Source organism: Tachysurus vachellii, chromosome 8 (genome assembly GCF_030014155.1).
Source record: "Tachysurus vachellii isolate PV-2020 chromosome 8, HZAU_Pvac_v1, whole genome shotgun sequence".
Taxonomy (NCBI): Eukaryota; Metazoa; Chordata; class Actinopteri; order Siluriformes; family Bagridae; genus Tachysurus; species Tachysurus vachellii.
The window spans coordinates 16,913,557-16,928,764 of NC_083467.1; the positions used below are offsets into that span (position 1 = coordinate 16,913,557).

The 15,208-nt window shown below is 37.7% G+C and overlaps 1 protein-coding gene across 4 annotated transcripts; it reads left to right on the plus strand.

Annotated features, from left to right (window-relative positions):
* The first annotated feature begins 426 nt into the window (after positions 1-426).
* galnt3 (UDP-N-acetyl-alpha-D-galactosamine:polypeptide N-acetylgalactosaminyltransferase 3 (GalNAc-T3)) lies at positions 427-13,176 on the plus strand. 4 transcript variants are annotated; one of them, XM_060876634.1, is made up of 12 exons: positions 427-570; positions 665-779; positions 2,724-3,323; positions 4,089-4,261; positions 6,257-6,406; positions 6,814-7,048; positions 7,202-7,319; positions 8,131-8,331; positions 9,550-9,681; positions 10,144-10,245; positions 10,463-10,615; positions 11,066-12,130. In XM_060876634.1, the coding sequence occupies exons 3-12, from the start codon at positions 2,827-2,829 to the stop codon at positions 11,177-11,179; spliced, it is 1,875 nt and encodes a 624-aa protein (XP_060732617.1). In that variant the 5' UTR covers positions 427-570; positions 665-779; positions 2,724-2,826; the 3' UTR covers positions 11,180-12,130. The 4 variants fall into 4 exon arrangements, with proteins under 4 accessions (XP_060732617.1, XP_060732618.1, XP_060732619.1 ...); XM_060876635.1 differs by lacking the exons at positions 427-570; positions 665-779 and adding an exon at positions 1,574-1,944 and having other exon boundaries at positions 4,089-4,155; positions 4,204-4,261; XM_060876636.1 differs by lacking the exons at positions 427-570; positions 665-779; positions 11,066-12,130 and adding exons at positions 1,574-1,944; positions 12,646-13,176.
* Positions 13,177-15,208: the final 2,032 nt, after the last annotated feature.

The window sequence follows — 15,208 nt, forward strand, 5'->3', positions numbered from 1 at the left end:
AGGCTCATTTAATGTATAATTCCATTTCATCTCCAGTGAGTAGGGATTAAATTAGGATATAGAAAGCTCTCTGATCTTTCAGTCTGGCCATCTTTTCACTGTCAGGATCTTTTGTTTTCTTTCTCAAGACATCCTTTACTCTGTCCTATTCAAGCGATGTGAAAAAAAACACTCTTTGTTGTATTTGAGAACAGCCTGTATAAGGATTTTACAGTTTATTAGGAGTAATGTCAGTTTAAGGGTTATTCCAGCAAATCAATAAAATGCAAAGTAAGTAAAACAATACAGATCCTATATGCAGATTCGTTATACAAAACTTTAATCATCATTGTGCAGTTTAGCACTAGCTCCACTCTGCTTGCTCAGTGAGGTGCCAGCAAGGAAGGATAGAGGGGGAAGTTTCCTGAAGCTCAAGCTGGTGCCCCTTCTTGGCATGTCCGTCTATAGAGTTGAACAGCCACAGACACACTCGCATGGCCATCATTCCTGCTCTCTGTCCTTTACAATCTCTCAACTCTGTGCGCGCGCGGATACAACATGGATTAATCAACATTTTTTACGCGTGCGATGGTAAGTTTTTTCTTCCTAAACCTCAAAATAAAAAGTAGGCATCGCATATAAGAGTGGGGCTTTACTTGTTGCATCCCTTTGTTGTCACTGTCAGACGCCGGGGTTGTCACTGATCTTGATAATCTCTAAAAGAATCCGGATGAACCTCCGTGAGACCGCCGGCGATCAAACACGAGCAGTTAAACACAAACCAGCCTTTCGCACGTGGGGTAAGTTTGCGCAGTTTGTTCAGTTGTTGTTAAATGATTAATCTGTAATAAATAGCCTAGTGCTTTTGTGTCGGATTGTAACTTTATTAGAAGTCTGCGCTGTTCTGCGTAATGTCTTGCGTCTAGTTTGATGCGGCTCGCGCGCGTTCCTCCGCTCGCTGTATCCCAGCAACCGTTTAGGGAAAAAGGGGCTCGCGCGTTAACTTTAGAGTATCAAACTACATGCTGTTACAGGCTTACTCGATAAATAAGCATAAACAAGTGCAATAACATCCGGTTTATGGACGTAACCTGACTCGACTTAAAATGTGATTTTCAGAGTTTCTGGGTGGGTTTACGAATTTACACGTGTTTATTTTGAACACATTTAAATCCAGTCCTGTATTCACTTCTAAAATTACATCTCACACTCGCATTGCATGCAGATGTAGTAGGTACAGCATACAGCATAATCATACACAGGTCATATTATTCAGTACTTTTTTTGTGGGTTTTTTTTGTTTTTTGTTTTATTAATCCTATCATAATACACTGAGAATGCATAAAAATGATGCTGTGTCTGATACATAAACTATATTTCCCCTATCTTTCGACAGTAAATGAGTAACATGCATTGGTTAGTCAAGTGTTAAGACACCGCACTGCATGCCTCTTGGGTAGTACCATAGAAAGGGCATCTTTTGTACCTTTATGTAGCCTTGGCGTGGAGCGGTTGTATAGGTGGGCTGTGCGCATGCGTGGTACAGCCTCACCTCCTAACTTCTTACCTTGACAAGCACACCTGGATTCAACACACGGAAGTAAAGTGTCGAGATTCCTGAATCAGTCGTGCTGTCTTTAGTTACGTGGCTGTTTCCTCACGGTCCGACACGGTTGGAATTATGCTTGGGATAAAATCAGACCTTTAAACGATTCCGGATGAACCTCAGAGACTCTGATTATACACGAACAGCTCAATACGATCCAGACTTTTCGCACGTGGACTATTTTATTCGTCTTTATATAGTATTGTCTAACGAATACTGAAGTGATTTTAGTTGGATTGTAACTTTATTAGAAGTTTCCCGCGTTGGAATTCTGCTTGGAATAAATCCTGACCTTTCTGGATGAGACTTGGATTGTATGTTTTTACTGGCATACCGTATGTTATGGCAATATAGTCTGGGTAAGATTATGATTTTCAGTGAAAGGCATCCATGAATGTGTGGTCTATATAAGTGGCATTTTGACACTACTGAGTCATGCAGAATTGACATAGTAACATGTTGGCTGTCACTTTACGTCATTCTGTCCCATGTTTATAGTTCATTTTGATTTATTTCTATCATTGTACAAATCATTGTACAGTGCAGGAACTGTTGACATCCAACCTCATATATTTATATATATATATATATATATAAATATATATATATATATATATATATATATATATATACCTACACGTATATTACACATACTGAAAAGTTTTCTCACTATACATATGTTTTCACACTATATATTTCTCACTATATATCTCACTAAAGGTTTCTCACTATGATATATAGTAAGAAAACTTTTCTCACTTTTCTTCTCATGTATATGTATATATAATGCCCTATGTTTCAGTTTACCAGATTGGTAGGATCAAAACCTCAGCAGCAATTTCCTGGAGAATGTATAAAAAGACTTAAAAACAAGTTTCACTCATTGAGGATAATTTCCCAGTCATCCTAAAAAGATATTAAATGTCAATGAAAATGTTTCTCTTGGAAACCATAGAACTTAAGACGTTGAAACTGAGTAAAATACCTTGAAGTTTTTCTCTTTAAAATAATATACTCGTAAATATTTAAACTAGGTTTTCTTTAAAATGTAATTGTTTTGTAACCCTATTTATATATTACCCTTAATAATTGTGGATACAGGTAATGTATTTCACTGAAACTTTTTCTTCTTTCACAGGTTTAAGAGTCAGTGATGTTGCTCACATCGTGTGTCAGGTGAATCATTGTCTGCAAAGCTTCAGAAAGACACACACCCCACTATTCATTGCCACCACAGAAGAATGACTTTGATCCGCAGACTGCTACGCAGGCGTTTACACCCATGGAAGGTTGCCATTGTGGCACTAGTGTTTGTCACATTTTTGTTCCTTATGCAAAGAGAGGTGGTCAGTCAGAGCCCACAGGAGGAGCCCTGGCTAAAAGGAATTGCACAGAAACGGGACACCATGCTGGGCATGGTAATGGGGGCCGTGAATAACTTTAGGGATGTCATGCCAAAGATGCAGATCCGAGCCCCTGTCAGGCAGCAGCAGAGCAGGAGCAGTCAGCCCTGTCTGCCTGGTTACTACACAGCCTCAGAGCTGAGGCCTATGCTGGAACGGCCCCCACAAAATCCCAATGCCCCAGGTGCCTCGGGGAAACCCTTCCATACGGAGAACCTTGGCCCAGCTGAGCAGAAGGAGAAGGAGAAAGGCGAGGAAAAACACTGCTTTAACCTGTATGCTAGTGATCGTATCTCACTAAGCCGAGACCTTGGCCCTGATACGAGGCCTCCAGAGTATGTATGCACTTTGTATTTCATTATATAACAACACTAGACTGACCTTTATTGTGATCCTGACAGTAAATAAATGGCACTGGACAGTTCCTACGATCAATAGTAGGGGGAATTTCTTGTAGCCTTTTGTATAAATATTATAAAACCTAATATAATCTAAACTCAACACTACAATTTTGTTTGCTAACTGGAAAACATAGTGCCATCTAGTGCTTAAGTTAAGAAATATATGATATATGACTAAAGAAAACATCCAGAAAATGTCCAGAAAACATGGAAGGCTCACTGTTAATCAGAAATGATCTAGACAATTCAAATGTATACATGATAACACATTTCAATTTCTAGCACACACTGAAGCTAAATCCTAAACACACTATTTATATTTGGCTGCTGCTCTGAACAACCACAGACATTTTCCTGAGACATTGCTTCAGCATGTCTGTCTATTTGAGGCGGCTGATTGAAGAGGGAAAAGGAAAAGCAGGAAGATGTTGAACTATGTCTGGTTAATTACACAAATCTGCTCTTGTTCTTATTTGTTTGACTAGGCAACTGAAACTGTAAAAAGACCCATTTTATTGTTCTTTTCTGTTGTTAAGGATGTTGGTCATCCAGTGAACCACAGATATTTCATGGATATATTGACCTTATGGTTGTACACCCTGTTTTATGGCAGTGGGGAGTGGCATTCATCAGTCTTGCTCCATCTCTCCAAGCATAATTCCAACAATTTCACTCTATTTTTCTCTCTCTTTCCTTCAGATGCATAGAGCAGACATTTAGGCGCTGCCCACCCTTGCCGACCACGAGTGTGATCATCGTGTTCCACAACGAGGCGTGGAGCACGTTGCTGCGGACTGTCTACAGTGTGCTCCATACCTCTCCTGCCCTTCTTCTTAAAGAGATCATCCTTGTTGATGATGCCAGCATAGACGGTAACAACTTCTTGGCTTTAATACGGCACAGTTTTTAACTGAACTAAAGTCAGTCAGATGGCCCACTTTAGAGCTCTCTAGGCAAACTGCTAAAGCAGGACAGTATGGCCTGGGTGGATCTTTGTACCAGTAGCTTGGAATGGGCTGTACAGCAGAAAGCTTTGCTGTCTGATGGGTGTATATATACTGTATTGGGTCTTTTGAGGTTTCAGATACCATGTACAATCCACTGTTAAGCTTCAGTTATAAACTACTCCCTAAAATGACCATATATATATATATATATATATATATATATATATATATATATATATATATATATATATATATATATATGTATATATATACACATACATACATACATACATACATACACACACACACACACACACACACACACACACACACACACACAGTATTTATTCACTCTAAAAGTATATATATATATAAAATGCAATCTTTCGGTATTTAAGCCAAAGTACTTATTTTCAGTTAAGACTTTCTATCCATCCTACAGATAAACAAATCTATGGAAGCTTGTTTCTGCCTCGTTTTAAAAAATAATAAATGCAATTCTTCTCTGGAATCTTGAAAGAACGTTACAGAGGAATTGGTGGCGGCGTAGATACAACAAACCAGATGATGCAGAAGTGGCATATTTTATACACCAACAGCTTCAGGCATCAGAACATCAACATGGCTATCAGTGGATGCACCAGAAATTTTGGATGTCTGGGATTATTACAGACAGAGAAACTGTCTGCCAATTAATGAGACTTTTAGATGAACAAAGTGCGGAGCTTCGTTTGCAAGGTCATCGGCGTCGACGCGTATATAACAGTCGTGTGCTACACTTTGTCCATTTAAAGTCTCATTAATTGAAATATGCCACTTTTGCATAATCTGTTTTGTTGCGTTTACACCACAACCAGTTCCTCTGTAACGTTCTTTTAAGAGTCCGGAGTCTTAGCTTTATAAAAAGGTCTCTTTATTTGTGAAACCACAAACAAAATAATACTCTATAATGTTATGCATGACCATACAGCAAGATCAAAATGAGTAACTGGGATAAAATTTTGTCAGAATAATGAAAAATATTGTGCATTTTAAACGACAAATACAAGAATTGCAAGGAAAATAGTCATAAAATAGATTTAAAATAGATTTAAAGTCAGAATTCTGAGATTTAAAATCACAATTATGAGATCGCAATTATCTTTTATTATTTTTTAAACAAGGCGGAAACAAGCTTTCATTCAAATCATTATTTATGCTATTAATTTATTTTTATTCATGTTGAAAACACTAAGCTTGTGAGCTCCAAACAACTTCTATAGATTGGCTTGAAATGGAAGCTAAGTGTGTGTTATAAGTAAACCAGAGATTTTATTATCTTTGATGATGTGATAATTTTACCAAAAATTATAGTGGCGTATGTCAAGTAGTAAGCTGGGAAAGAACAAAAAAAGATGCTTCTCGATTAAATACATTATCAGTAAAGAGAGGTGAGTCAGATCTACTGGCTACCATTCATGCCTTTCAATTTTTTTGAATTATTAGGAGGTTATTTTTTGCATACTTTCCTCATTTCCCTTTCTTCTGCTACAGGTTAATTTTTGTCATAATATTTTTGTCCTCAGACCCCATAGGCCTAGGGTAATTGAGGCCACTCTGGTGTAGGCTTCTATTTTAGGTTGTCTCTGACACATTTATCCCTATGTAGTGTGTAGTGGTCTTTGTGTGTTGAAACATTTTACTTTATGATTGTTTTCTTCATGCATACACTGCTGACACCTTTTAAAATCTTCTATGTTGTAGCTCTGATATTTGCACTTTGATCTCAAAAATATCATTTTATTTCAGATACACGTTGTTGGCAAATCAGCAAAAAAATGGTCACTATACAATTACTTATGGACTTTATTCCAGCATCTAACATGACATAGTTTAGTGCCTGTGTTCTTAGCAGTAACAGACTGGTTGTCTACCATACAGAACGGCTGAAGGAGGAGCTGGATGAGTATCTCAAGCAACTGCACATTGTGCGTGTGGTGCGACAACTTGAAAGAAAAGGCCTCATCACTGCTCGACTGCTAGGAGCCTCAGTAGCCACTGGAGACACTCTCACTTTCCTTGATGCTCACTGTAAGTTCAAAAATACTGAGTCATCATGAGATATCATGCATATGAGTTTTCATACACACCCATATTGTACCTTGCAGGGCAATCACTGTAGAGCTTTTTATCTAGTGAAGCACACATGATGGCAATGGTAATGATGGCCCTTGCTGGAAAGTGTGTGCCTCTATGTCATGCTGGTTAAGCTCATAAAAATTGTTATTATTCAGTGTGGTTTCACACACTGTTTACATAGAGATTTTCCAACGCACCAGTGCCTTAGAAGCATGCAGCTCTACACTGTTATTCTTGGCATGTTAGTTTGGTTCGTACCCCCTGCCGAGTGCTTGAAGCTTAAACATCCTTGAAACACTCAGTTCCGACTTCTACCACAGTGGTAAAGGACTATTCTCTTACATGCTCTTTTTGTGCAGGTGAATGTTTTCATGGCTGGCTGGAGCCTTTGCTAGCCAGGATAGCAGAGAACTACACTGCAGTGGTGAGTCCAGACATTACAACTATCGACCTGAACACGTTTGAGTTCATGAAGCCTTCTCCGTACGGGCAGAACCACAATCGGGGCAACTTTGACTGGGCCTTGTCCTTTGGCTGGGAGAGTTTGCCTGATCATGAAAAAAACCGGCGCAAAGATGAGACCTACCCCATCAAGTAAGACAGTACATAGATAAAACATTTTAGCTGAACTGCAGGAAAACTTTGTAAAGAACTGCACTTCAATTCTATTTGCTTAGATTTACATACAAATCTGCTGATTTATGTTTTACTAATGCTTGGAATAAATGTTTTTTCCTAACTGTATAGAACACCAGCATTTGCTGGAGGACTGTTCTCTATCTCTAGAGATTATTTCTATCACATTGGGAGCTATGATGAGGAGATGGAGATCTGGGGAGGAGAGAATATTGAAATGTCCTTCAGGGTATATAATATATACACACACTTAACATATCTCATTAATGTATTTTATATAAATATATGAATTTTTCACTCTGGTATCATGTGCAAAAATACAAATAAAGACAGAGCTATAGTGAGTCATTGCTTTTTGTCCTCATTAAAAAATGACTCAAAGGATAACATTTCAATGTTCTGGACAAGGTTGCCAGGTCAGGGCAAAAACCCCAGCCAAACTATTTTTAAAAACCACACAACAAGACCTGAAACTATTCCAAAAATGTCAGGCTATGGAAAAGGGAGCTTTTTGTGTTTTAATGTGTTTTTCTCTGTCTTTGGGTTGGAATCTTATTCTCCTTGGTGAACATGTGTTTCTGGATTGCAAAAAAACGTGGATTGAAGATTCATCACAATCATTGCCTGATCATTATCCATTGCATAGACTTTAAAAAATTACACTTTCCCTTTGTTTAGATTCAAGTGTAGATTTAATTCCAGTTATTTGCCTTTAAACAGAATCTTAGGAGCTACAGACTATTGTTTAAATTAGCCAAAAAAGGAACATGTGGACTTGCTTTATCAAATCACTTGTTCCAAAACTATCCCAATTTGGAATAAATACCATGACCCTGGAAACCCTGTTTTTGATCATTTTTAGGATTGAAAATTTTGTTAAAATATCAACCTACATACTCAAATTTAAATATATTCAATAGCTTTTCTTAAGGCCCACAAAACAGAATTCAAATTGCAATTAGCACTTGAAGTTGTATACACATTCACAGTAGTATATGGAATAATCCACATATCTTCCCAACTTGTTTCCATGCCTGCAGGTGTGGCAGTGTGGGGGTCAGCTGGAAATCATTCCCTGCTCTATTGTGGGCCATGTGTTCCGCACCAAAAGCCCTCACACTTTCCCCAAAGGCACTCAAGTAATTGCTCGTAATCAGGTGAGGCTGGCTGAGGTCTGGATGGATAACTACAAGGAGATCTTCTACCGCAGGAACCAGCAGGCGGCGCAGATGTCTAAAGAGGTAACACGGGTTTTTATGCATTTAGTTCTGATTACAGTTGTCTGGCACTGTGGTATAGGGTCACCTTCCGCTTCCAGAAGCAGTGACTTCTCTTTTTAATTTTCTTCACAGTTTCCAACTGAGATTTTATTAATGTCCAGGTCGAGAGATGGATGAATGTGCTTATTGACAAGGGTTGACCAATAGCTTTAATGTTTTATAGACATTGGCATCAGAACATTGATAGGCTTGCTCATACAGTATAGGACTTTTGTATAGGAATTACACAGCTTCTCTGGTTGAGACTGTCAAGAACTGGATTGTGTAACCTGACACTTAACTCATGCAGGCCAAGTTAAGTAAGTGAGGATTTAATATTTTCCAGACATAGATTACGACAAATCCAAGACACTGAAAATGACTTTTATTGAAGCATTGAGAACATAATTTAATTAAATAAAATCTAAAATTAATCATGTGTCTAGAAGATGGTCATAATGTCTGTGCTGGATAAAGTGAACAGTGGAGGAACAAAGGAAGTCATTCTTTGACTTGTTCTTGTTATCCTTTGTTTTTTTGTGGGTCAAGTTTCTCATGTTCACATTATACCAAGTTGTCTTAATGGTGTTCTTCCACATGTGTCTAGACTGTCTATGAACAGATGTAGGGCCTCCTATAATGTGTATTGGATCATACTTAACACCATAGTGTTGTGGTTGCACAGCAAGGCCTCTTTGGGATGATGAATGTTTTCTACATATCTAAGAACGTTCCACTGAGAATTTATTAAATTTTTAGGTAGTCATGGCTCACGTGGGCACAGCATAAAGACAATACTAGATGCACTCTGGATATTCATCATTTTGAATGGCTAGATGGTTGTGCTGTCAAATTATAAAGATTTATGGCCACATATTTGCTGTGGGAAAAAATTGCTTGGTCATTTTGCACTGTTGAGTTGATTTTAAAGGCATCTTGCCAGACTCTCAACTTGAATCCAAGACTTGCTGCTCTTTCATGGCCCAAACCACTGAAAACCATCACCAGACTTTCAACATGCAGCCAAGACCTGCTGCTAGACTAAACCCAAGGGGGAAAGACTGCCTAAAACCAGTTCCTATACAGCCTGGGGTAACAGAATGGATGGTCTTCTCCTGATTCACAAGCTGTTTCAGAAATGAACTCTTTCTTTCCCATTTATTCACATTTATTAACGGCAGTGTGGGTCTGTTTCCGCAGAGAATGTTTGGAGACGTCTCTAAGCGCTTGGAACTCCGTGAGAGGCTGCAGTGTAAGAGCTTCTCCTGGTATTTAAAGAACGTCTACCCTGAGGTCTTCATGCCTGATCTCAACCCATTGCAGTTTGGCTCGGTGAGTGTGTTTTAGTCTGTGTGATTGGTCTCATTTTCAGTCATCATTCCCATTTATTACCCACTTCTCCCTATTCTCTCTCTCACTCTCACTCTCACTCCCTCACTTTCTCTCTCTCTCACACACACAAACACACACACACTCTTTTTCTTGATCCTCTCCCCCACACCTCTCCTCCCCCATTTGGCTTTCCATATTCTACCTTCAGTCTTTTTCCTCTCTTTGTCTTATCCCTCGTTCCAATACTCCAGACCACAGAATGTTGTGTCTGGCCACTGTGGTTTCCCACAATGCATCTCTCCCTGCAGAGGGTCTTGGAGAAAGCTTGGTTCCATGTTTTAACAGCTTGGATCTTACTGCCCTGACGGCCTTCTCCAATTTATTTTTTCATCGAACCCTCGTCTTTATCTATCCCATCTCACTGTCTTTTAGTTTCTGACTGGATGCACACTTTCTCCCTAGATAAAGAATGCAGGGAAGGACATGTGTCTGGATGTAGGAGAGAACAATGAGGGAGGCAAGCCGCTCATAATGTACCCATGCCATGGCCTCGGAGGCAACCAGGTACAACAATTTAATTATTATCAGCTAATAGTTCTTTATAATAATTTTCATCTCTCTAACAAATATTTTTTGGAGTAATTATTTTAAAAGAAAAATGTAAATTAGTCCCTATCTTATACCATATCCATTGAATGCAATGTATGAAATCCACAACCTATCAAATGGCTTTTGTATTAAAGTATGGCCTCCTTCTCCCCCTAAATTCATACCTATATAGTATTTTGAGTATTCAACGCACCATGAAATACGACACAACATTCAGAAGGAGCTTTGTCTGCATGCAACTGATGGGGCAGTGAAACTCCAGGATTGTCAGTATAAAGGCCACAACTCCTTCACTGGACCTGAACAGAAATGGGAGCTGCAGGAGGTAATGAAACTTTAAGAGCTGCCACATTTTTACACTGTTTACTAATCCTTCTCCCCTGTGGTTAGTCATGCTGTTTGATCTGTGCTTAAGCAGCACTTTAATGAGTTCTGAATGGCCTAAAGCACTGTAGCATGTAGCATAGTTCTCTGTAAAGACCTTGTTGGTTGGAAAAAGTGTAATAATCTGTTAAATTTAATAACATGTCAGGGCATGGTTGTCTAAGGTAGCAGAGAAGTGAACAATAAAGATTTATCCCTTACCAATTTACCCTGAGTCTACCACATGAATCGATCAGTGTTTTTTGTGCATTTTTGCTCTGATTTTTAGAGATGGCGAGATATTTTTTTTTCCCTTGTATTACTGGCTATAAATTTCTTGGTGTTTGCTTATATTGGATAGCAGTGATGTGTTGTCAATCGCCTCTCTGTGTGCTCCTCTTTGGCTTTGTAGAATCAGCTGTTTTATAACCGCAGGCGGAAGCTGTGCTTGAGTGCTCGCTATGAAAACCCCTCCATGGTCCCCTGCAACTCAGCGGACAGATTCCAGCTTTGGGCTTTCACCTGAGAGGACAAGCCAGTTAAAATGCACACTATTGTTACTGAACTTCTGAACAAAAGAATTTTAATTTATTTTTATATGTGAAATTACTGCTGCTGGAACAATTTGAATATCAATAAGTGGTATGCCTAGAGTACATGTATAGAAAATACATGCACAATAGAGTAAAGAAAAAAACAAGGCACCTTCAGGAAGTATGTTGACGTTGTACAGTAAAGCACCAAGTGAAGACTTCTGAACTTTTAATATGTTTCTCTCTTTGAAAGGGCTTTTACCACTGTCTCACAGTAAAGATTTGAACAAAAACAGAGGCTTTCTATATTTTTTGTGGTTTTAATCTGAAGTTGGTATAACCTGCACAATTTAATCCACCAAAGAGTATTTGTAAGCTCAGATTCACAAGTGCAGTTCTCATTTGCACTATAAATCACCCCTATTCCAAATGTGTTGATCCTGAATGATCTTGATTAATGAAATACTGACCATGATCTATTGAATTGCCATCCACTGACTCATTCCTTTCCTTTGCTTCTGTTTTCAGACTTAGAAAACACAGAACTGACAGACAAGTAGCTTTAAGTCTATTTATTGAATGAGTTTGTCAATGGATCAAAATCCTCCACAAAATTGTTCAATGTAATTTGAACAAATCCAGTGTTTCTGCTTGTAACTTTCAATTACATGTACATTGTTTGCACACTGTTTCCCATTTTGGCCACATGACTCAGCAGAGCATGCATCATTCCAATTTTTTCCCCTTTCACTCAAGAGGTTAGAGTTTGATTTAGTGAAGGTTTTGGTTCACAAATGACACCTTGTTCAAATAATATTTTGTAAAGTAATATCGTTTACAAAGGGATGGTCGTAAAAATAGTACTGTAACCTAACAACACAAGAAAATATCAATGAGCAAGGGCAATGAATGCTTTTAAAATAAACATTCCAAAAACATTTTAAGAGCTTGAACAGGCTGGCTGGTGTGGACTCTGTCCTTGGATGGTTGTGTATTTTTTTTTTTGTTTGTTTGTTTGTTTAAACATGGACATTCTAACAAACATAAACTAGTATGACACAAAAGCAACTTATTTTAGCTATTCAGAAGGATTGTCACTGAAAGAATCAATATACTTATGAAAAAGCTTGGTGAGAAACATGTCCATATCCACATGGTATGAGACAAACTGGAAGTGTTAGGAGTGAATGAGTCAGTGAATGCATATACAAATGTCTGCAACTTGGCAAACTTGAAATTCTTGTCTGAATTATTTATTCTCTTGACCGAGCCCATTTAGGATTATTCAGTTATTTTAACACTCATGGACTGGGCGGTTCAACAGATTTCTTCCCCATGGAAATGCAGGATGTGTCCCTTCCAGTCTGCTAAAAATGCATTTTATTTCAGGTCCTTCAACCTCCTGGGTAGTCAGTTCAATTATTACCCCTGTAGTGATACTTCTGCTCTTTTCTCCTAGATCTCCTACTTAGAAGCCAAGAAATCTCAGAATTGAACTGACCCCTACAAAGGATTTTTGCACTGGACAACACAGAGCAAGATAATGTGAGGGAGTCACATAGTAACTCCTGACATACCCCACCCCAGCCCCACCTTTTTGGAGGCTTTTTGTTTACAGTCCTCATTGTTTCAAACAAAAGGTGGCTGTGCTTAAAATGGCAAATAACCCATTCTGAACCCCACCTGAAAGCAAAAATATTTCCAGTACGTCATTAATCAGAACCGAGATTAGTTTCGAGAGCTATATCCATGATATAGTGCATTTCACAACACAATGTGATCACTTAAACAAACTGATTAAAAAGTAGGCCATATTTAACATAAGCAATCTTTTTAGTCTCAAACTGCCATCCAAAGCCTGATAAGACAGAATGACTTAGTTACACACTAACCAAGGCCAAGGGTGATTCTAAAGTCTAGTAGGAATGTATATGAGAAATATAAATATCAGTTTTGTAAAATGTGTGTGTATGCGTGTGTATATATGTGTGTGTGTGTGTGTGTGTGTGTGTGCTGCACATCTATTTCCATTAGGAAATATGCAAAGAAAGCTTGCATTAAAGATTCAAATCACTATGTGAGGGAATCCAATTATTCAGATACAGCTCCATCATTACGGTGGATTAAAACGTTGGAAAATCTAGAGGACTACTGTGAAATAAAACACACACCACACTCATTGCAAGTGTGCTTTTTGTTTTGTTTTTTTCTTTCTGAAACAAACTCCCTGCCAAAATTTGTGATATAATTGTTGGTTGCTTTTGGCTCCTTCGCCTCCATGCTAATATATTTGTTAATAATCCGAGAGTGTAAAATACGTGCATACATTTATTTAAGACAAAATATGTTAAACCCAGCCAGATAAAATAACCAACTTATATATTTAAATTTATTACAGGCATCTTTCACTGTATGCCTCTGCTCATCCTACCTCATTTTATTTTTTTTGCTGCACTGTTTAACACAGCATTACAAATTAAAAGTCTGTTTTCCTCCAACCAATCTTATTTAGAAACAAGTAGCATTCAAATATATACCTTTTCAATATGACAAACTACATTGAGGCCATAATGAAAAACATCCAGCTGTTGATTTTACTGCTCAGTCATATTACAGGCTTTTAGTGTTGTGTAGGCTGTGCTGTTGAGCAGTAGGGGGCGCAGTCTGACTTCCTATTTGAATTTCAACTCAGTTTCTGAGATGTTTAAATTTGTATCTTTAGACTACAATCTGCATAATGGAATGATGAGAAATTATTTTAAAAAATGAAGGATATCTGTCAGATTCATCTCACTGATTTCCAGATTGAAATGCTGGTGCCACTTTTTTTCCACATTAAATTAAAAGACTAAGGGATATTATGTATGTGTTTACTGCGTAGGTTTGTAATAGAATAGGGAATGTTGCCCTGGGCTAATAATTGAGCATAAATCCCTAAACCTACATAGACTATTTTATTCTTTAAGAATGAGAAATTGTACTGTATAACACAAAATTTATGTAGATAAAAAAGGCTGTGAAATTACACCATGATTTAATTTTCTTATTCTGTCATTTTTATTCTGAAGCTTGTTTTTATGTGTCCATGAGCATCTTATATCAATTTGATCACTGCTTTGTAGCCACACTTATTGTTTTATCAGGTGCATTATGCAGGTACACAGTTACAGAGTGTAAGCTGCTTGTTGCTGTATCAGTATTTTCAAGTATGTCTTTTTTTTTCTTTATTTTTCTTCATTCCTACACACAAATATGAAAATTCAAAAGAAAACTAAGTTAGTACTTAGGAGGACATATCAGAGCTGGGTGAAGGGGAACTGCCATGCCCATAATACAGGAACATCAGACATTGATGCAGGTAGGCCAGTGAATACATTCAAAACAGTTTGTATCTGTATGTGGCTCCTATCAATGCTGTGAGTCATATGATGAAGCTGGAACACAGGAAGCTGCCTTTTCCAATCTCATCCAGCTTTTCCGCAGAGGCGAAATGATACATATTAATATAGTCTATGTACCTTTGTATTCAGTACATCTATGGCTTAGACTGTCTCTATCTATCTATCCATCCATCCATCCATCCATCCATCCATCTATCTATCTATCTATCTATCTTATTTGTCTGTCTGTATTCTATAATGTCAGAAAAGAATGGTGATAATGTAAAAGTACACATTAGTGGTTCTGTCACAATTCATAACGAACCCAAGTGTTACTGTGTCACATTATTATTATATGAGCTTACTATGATTTAGTATGTAAATATTTTGTCATTAGTTGTGATTTTCCATTTTAAATATTTATAGAGTCAAGTTAAAAAAAGACTAGCCACTTAGACTAGTCCTTAGAATAAGTTTGAATGAATGGAAATAAAGCTACTTTTAATTTGTAACATGCTGTGCCTACTTAATGCTTAATATAGAAATAATTAGCTATTGTACTGGGGATTACTGTATTTAAATTTCAATTTAAACTCCTCTTCATAGCCTCATTGCTTCATGTTTGGCTTTAACTACTGAAAA

Coding starts and splice junctions, on each gene's coding strand:
- galnt3 (XM_060876634.1), top strand. CDS start 2,827: ATGACTTTGATCCGCAGACTGCTACGCAGGCGTTTACACCCATGGAAG. Junction 4,262..6,256: donor TGATGATGCCAGCATAGACG/GTAACAACTTCT, acceptor TCTACCATACAG/AACGGCTGAAGGAGGAGCTG. Junction 8,332..9,549: donor CGGCGCAGATGTCTAAAGAG/GTAACACGGGTT, acceptor CTGTTTCCGCAG/AGAATGTTTGGAGACGTCTC.